Raw genomic sequence first — 6,685 nt, forward strand, 5'->3', positions numbered from 1 at the left:
GGCCACCCCACCCCTTCTGCCCGTCAGTCTGTCCTTACGATAACACGTGTATCCTTGAATATTCATTTCCCAGGCCCTGTCCACTTGAAGCCACGTCTCAGTTATCCCCACAATATCGTATCTGCCAATTTCCAAAAGAGCCTCAAGCTCATCCATCTTATGTCTAATGCTTCGTGCATTCATGTATAGAGATATAAAGAAAGAACAAAGTTAAAAGTTAAACATTGTAGAAATAATAGTATAGTGTAGAAATATACAAAATAAGGTTACATTACACATTGCAGACCTTCTTAGCTTTAAATAGAAAATAAAGAAATAAAGCTGAAAGTTCAAACATTACAGTCTTCCTTAAGAACTTAGCCACAGTGGGACCACTCTTCAAGGAATTACTTCAAGACTGGAAGTCCATGCTGATACAGAAATATCAAGAAATAGAAGCAGAAAGTTGTACCCACTGAGCATGTCCCACCATTTGAGAAGACCATAACTGATCTGATTGTGGCATCAACTTCATTTTGCTAGTCTGCCCATTCATAATCCTTAACTGCCATGTCAATCAGAAATCTTACTCACGCAGCCTCCAATGTATTCAATTCATCACTTTGCACTGCTATGTAGGGAACAGGATTGATTCCTAAGACTATTGACCCTGCAAGAGAAGAAAATGCTTCCTAAAGTCAACCTGAAAAGGAAGATGCTGTCATTTTAAACTGTGTCCCCACGTTCCATGCTGAGTTGAGCGGAAGTCAGCACCAGCCATACCAAATACAGCAGAACCACATATGTTTTAATATGATCACAACTCATTCTTCTGAATTCCAACAGGCTCACTGACAATGTTAGAAATCTAGCTCCTTCAGAATAAACCAGAAGCTCTCCAGAATTAACTGAGAAGAGGTATTGCATGTGAAGGGGGGGCGTCGCTGGCTGGGCCAACTTTTATTGCCCATCCCTAATTGCCCAGAGGGAAGTTAAGAGTAACCATATTGCTATCAGTCTGGAGTCACATGTAGGCCAGACCAGGTAAGGATGGTAGTTTCCTTCCCTGAAGGATTTAGTGAACCAGATGGGCTTTTCCAACAATCGACAATGGATTCATGGATATCATTAGAGTCTTATTTCCAGATTTTTGTTGAATTCAGATTCCACCACCTGCCACAGCAGGATTCGAACCCAGGTCCCTAGACCTGGGTCTCTGGATTAACAGTCCAGCAATAATACCATTAAGGCCATCATCCTCCCTTGGACTGGGAAGCTAAGCTTTTCTCCAGAGGAGGAGGTGGCTACTGGACAGGGAAAGGGTCTGGAATGGGAAGATGAAAATGGGAAGGTGTTTGTGCCAAACTTCAGATTTACAAGAAGACTTTGTAAATCTGTGAATGCCATTTGCAGCCGAATTCACCATCTGGATATCAGTCTTAAACTAGTGGGTCCGATTATCCTGCAAAAGATAAGCCCTTTAGTACAGCCATCAGTCAAGTGACGCTTCTCTTACCTTCTTCTAATATCCTTTCTCAAGGCCAAAATTATCAACAATTCTCCAAATGTGGTCTTACCCAGTCCTTGTACAGCTGCATTCACAGCCCCCCACATCTTTCCTTTTACTAGAAACATAGCTTGCCTTTCTAATCACTTGCAATAGCAGCATACTTGTACCAGGACACCCAGACTGTCTGTACCACTAAGCTTTGCAATCTCTCTCCATATAAATAACATACTACTTTTCTATTCTCCCCTCATCAGACAATTTCATACATTTCCACTTAATATTCCATACCCCAAATTTTAGCCCACTCACTTAACCTATCTCTATATTCTCATGACAATTCACATTCCTACACACCTTTGCATCATCTGCAAATTTAGAAACCATACATTTGGTCCCTTCATCTAACACAGAGGAATGATTATGCCATTCAGCCCCTCAAGCCTGTTCTGCCATTCAATTCGATCATGGCTGATCTGTGGCTGATCTCCACAACTTGCCTTTGATCCATATCCTTTAATATTTTTGCTTAAATATTTAGTCATTTCAGATTTTAAATTGTAAACTGATCTAGCATCCACTGTCATTTGTGGAAGACAATTCCAAACCACACTTTGGTACCTTTTCCTATGTCATTTCAAAGAGCCTCATCCTGCACTGTCAGTCATTCATTTATAAAACTTCAAGCACAGAACAGTTATTTCAAAATATGACAAAACATTCATCTGCATTAAAACTTCTAATATTGCACATCAGTTCTACAGATTTGCAAAGAATTCTTTCCTTGAATGAGTTTGAACAGTCTTCCTCGGGCAAGATGCAGCCAGAGTAGATCAACCTTTCATAGGGTCACCCAATCTAGTTTTATAATCAGGTGCTGCTCCTGAGTTTGGTACCAGTGCATACATCTACCAGCATAACCAGACCTTCCTCACTATCCAGATCTTGCTGTGTCCTTTCACCCTGGACTTGCATTGCATCCAGTACCTCTCTGATATCACCCGCCTGAACATCACATGCAGAATTACAGCCCCTAAAGCAGCACAGCTGAAAAGAATTCTTCCTCTGACTTACTTTCATTTGGAGTCACTTCCTGCACTGCCTCAGTTACCTCACTCTGAGTCATTAGAAAATCTACTTTCCTGAAGCAATGTATTGATTTGTTGAATGACAGAATCCCAAGAGTCTTTCAACAGATGGACAGCATTCAAAAGAGAGATTCCCGTTACACACTGCCCTACTGTCAACTCCGCAATACTAGCCGCCACATCCAGGGCCTTCTCTCTCTTTGCCTTGACATAACGCTGCTTCAGACAGTAGACAATCCCCTGCTCCAAGAGCTGGCTCAGAGAGTGCAGGAATACAAAGTGAATGGTCTTCAGCTCAGTGATGCATGGTTGTCCTAAAGACTTATCCAGGAAGATGACAGTTTGCCAGCCCAGAAGCCTGCCATCCCACTGATGTATCCATTCACAGCAAACTTACTCACCCAGTGTATGACAGGTAGGTGATGGACTCCCCTGAAGCAGTGAGGGTTTTGTTCCTTTCAAATCATCAGCAAGTCATATTTCATCCATATTGCAGCTGGCCATAACCGAAAGTAATTTCCTGACTCTCTTACAGACTAGGGGATCCTCCTATTGTGAGGCTAACATGTCACCCCCAAAGCATGTGTAGAGTACACCAGTCTTTTCGCAGTTACAGACATCCTGGGGTCTGGGGTCTTCCAATATTGAAGGTACCCCCCTGTCAGGTAGACCTGGATGTATCTCCTGCTGGAGTTGAATTTGAATTGAATTGAATTTATTGTCACATGTACTGAGGCACAATGAAAAGCTTTACCTGGCGAGCAATACAGGCAGTTAAATAGCATAGATAGTAAATAATAGGCAAACAGCAGCAAAAACAAAAACACAGGTACAGGCGAATGTTAAGAGTTTGTGAGTCCATTCAGTATTCTAACAATGGTAGGGTAGAAACTGTTATGAAACCGGCTGGTGCATGTGTTCAGGCTTCTGTACCTTCTCCCCGATGGTAGAGGTTGTAGAAAAACATTGCCAGGGTGGGATGGATCTTTGAGAATGCTGGCGGCCTTTCCTTGACAGCGGGCCTGGTAGATGGATTCTATAGATGGGAGGCTGGAGTTTGTGATTGTCCGAGCGGAGTTCACCACCCTCTGTAACCGTCCCCGATTTTGAATGGTACATCCAGACAGAAAGCTCTTGATGGTGCACCTGTAAAGGTTGGCAAGGGTACTCACTGCCATGCCAAATTTCCTCAGCTGCCTGAGGATGAAGAGACATTGTTGGGCCTTTGTAACCAGTGCATCCACATGAACAGTCCAAGAAAGCTTGTTGTGGATGACCACTCCCAGGAGCTTGACATTCTTCACTCGTTCCACCTCTGTGCCGTTAATGTGTAGGAGGACATGAGTAACATCCCGCTGAAAGTCAATAATGAGTTCCTTGGTTTTGCCAGCATTGAGCTGGAGTTAAGCGTCTCCTCCTTCGTACGTCAGAATAATGTGTTAGGCTGGGACTTCCATTCCCACAGTCAACAAGCCAGCCCCAGAGAAAAAAACAGGTGGGTAGACAAGGGAGTGGGCAAAGGTCAGCCTGGGAGAATGAATAACTGCGGATCATTAGTGGCTGACACTGATGTGGTCTCCTCTACATAAGGGAGACAAAACGCAGAGTGGGAACTACTTTACAGAACACCTATGCTCTAACCGTAAAAATGACCCTGAGCTTCCAGTTGCTTGCCAATTCAAGATACTGTACCACTATTTTCCCTGGCCAACATCTCTGTGTCAGACTTGCTTCAGTGCTCCAACAAAAGTCAGTGCAAGCTGGAAGAACAGTGTCTCCTTTTCTGTTTGGGGACCTGCAGCCTTCTGGACTCAATATCAAGTTCACTTAGATTAGGACCTGAGCACCATCCTGTATCTTTACCCCATCCGCCATCACCAGGCCTGTTACTACATGGGCTGCTACCATACACTAAATGTCCCCATTAGCAGCTACTCATTCTCCAGCCTGACGTTTACCCATTCATTTGTCTGCCCAACTGTTTTTCTCTCTGTTTCTGTGCTCCATCTTCACCGATCATTTACTCTTTCCCCTTCTACCCACCCTTTCTCTAGCATATACAGAGGAACCTCAATGATCCGAATACTAATTATCCGAAAAATCGGATTAGCCGAAGGAGATCTCAAGGTCCCAATGGAAACATTACATCAAAGACATGCTTCCAACAGTGATCGTGTCTTTTGTTTACAGTGAGGGGGTGGGAGAGGAGGGTGTTGGGGGCGGGGGACAGTGTTGGATGAGGTTGGGGTGGTGGTGTTGGGATCGGGGGAGCGGTGTTGGGGTCAGGGAGGGCGGTGTTGAGGTTGGTGGCGAGGAGGCAGTGTTGGACGTGTTTGGGGGTGGGGTCTCGTGTACTGTGTGCTGCTGCAGTCTCCTGAACGGGGAGCAGACTTTAAAACTCTGCGCCCCAAAGGAAAGGCAGTTAATTGATTAACCGAATAATCGATTACCCGAACGAAGTAGTGCCCACCCATCACGTTTGGATAATCAAGGTTCCCCTATATACCAATCATTCCCTAGCTATGGTCAGTTCTGAAGGAGGGTCACTGAACCTACAAAGTTAATTCTGCTTTCTCTAATGCTGCCAGACCTGCTGAGGTTTCCCATCGATTTCTTATTTTGTCAGTGATTAATCTCAAATATTTCGTCAAACCTGCTTAGAAGCTCGATCTTGGCTCCCAGGCTCAAGGATCACCTCTTTCCAGACATATTAGCTGCTGCAGGTAATGGTTAGCGCCAGCTACAACCTAACACCACAAGAGGTTTAAAGGATCCGAGTGCCCATGCAGTAAATTGATCGTAATGAGATACTTAGATTAGATTACTCACTTAGATTAGATTAAATTACTTACAGTGTGGAAACAGGCCCTTCGGCCCAACAAGTCCACACTGACCCGCCGAAGCGTAACCCACCCAAACCCATTCTCCTACCTTTATCCCTTCAACTAACACTACGGGCAATTTAGCATGGCCAATTCACCTAACCTGCACATTTTTGGATTGTAGGAGGAAACCGGAGCACCCGGAGGAAACGGGGAGAATGTGCAAAGTCCACACAGAGAGTCGCCTGAGGCAGGAATTGAACCCGGGTCTCTTGGCACTGTGAGGCAGCAGTGCTAACCACTGAGTTCTGAGGAAGGGTCTCTGAAGCCGAAACGTTAATTTTGATTTCTCTTCACAACACATGGCAGACCTGCTGAGCTTTTCCAGCAACTTCTGTCTTTGTGGTTATCTAATCTTTGTTCTGGCATTCAGTGCACTTTTATGAATTGTGAGAACTGGCAAATTCTGGTTATCAGTAACTTTAAAACAGACTTTAATGCAAACAACTAAAAGTTACTGCTTTACAGACATTTTAAGTGACTTGCTCATTTAAGCAATGGGAGTTGAATCTTATCAGAATGTCCCAAAGTCATAGCATCAGAGTCATATGCTGAAACAGACCCATCAGTCCAATTTGCCATGCCAACCAGCTTTCCCAAACTAAAAATGTCACATAGGGTGTAATCCTTTCCTACTTCCTTGAACTGAATTATAGGCAAATTCACAGATGGATAACATGATGTTGCAGTCTCAAATGATCATTAAGACTCATGCAGTCACGGATGCCCACAGGATGAGTGTGGTTAACAGAAGTTCTCCCTACCTGCAGGATTAAGGGGTGAGCTATGGCATCAGGTTTTATCAGAGCCAGTGTGAGCTGGAGTAAAGGCCGAGCGTGTCCAATAGGCGCCTGCATTTTCACAACTCTGAGAAGGTTGAACATCACCCTGATGAATGAAGATAACATATAAGAAGATAAACACGACTGATAAACTCATGGTGATCCTGGAACAGGGGGAAGCTCTTTCTGCCTGCTCCAGTACACAGTTACACCTTTACATCTTTGTCACACATCCCCAGAGATCCAGACAAAGTGAAATCTGTTGATCTCAGTCCCAGACATTTCCAATGACTCCAAGCTTTTGAAGCTCTTTGGACAGATGGAGTGTTCCTCTTTATGTGTGTGTGTGTGTTGCGGGGGCGGGGGATGCAGAAGTGGGTTGTGCGTTTGGATCTGTGGGAGGTGTGTGTGGATGGGTGAGGGGGTTGTTGTGAGGGTGGGTGAGGG

General features: G+C 44.5%; 1 protein-coding gene across 1 annotated transcript in view; it reads right to left on the reverse strand.

Moving 5' to 3' along the window:
- Positions 1-6,685, reverse strand: part of nme6 (NME/NM23 nucleoside diphosphate kinase 6) — a 15,777-nt gene that overhangs the window by 8,477 nt on the left and 615 nt on the right. The window contains exon 2 of the mRNA XM_043695275.1: positions 6,221-6,344. Within this exon, the coding sequence (XP_043551210.1) occupies positions 6,221-6,340 (120 nt within the window). The 5' untranslated portion in view covers positions 6,341-6,344. The remainder of the gene's footprint in view (positions 1-6,220; positions 6,345-6,685) is intronic.

Source organism: Chiloscyllium plagiosum, chromosome 9, assembly GCF_004010195.1.
Source record: "Chiloscyllium plagiosum isolate BGI_BamShark_2017 chromosome 9, ASM401019v2, whole genome shotgun sequence".
NCBI classification, from domain to species: Eukaryota; Metazoa; Chordata; class Chondrichthyes; order Orectolobiformes; family Hemiscylliidae; genus Chiloscyllium; species Chiloscyllium plagiosum.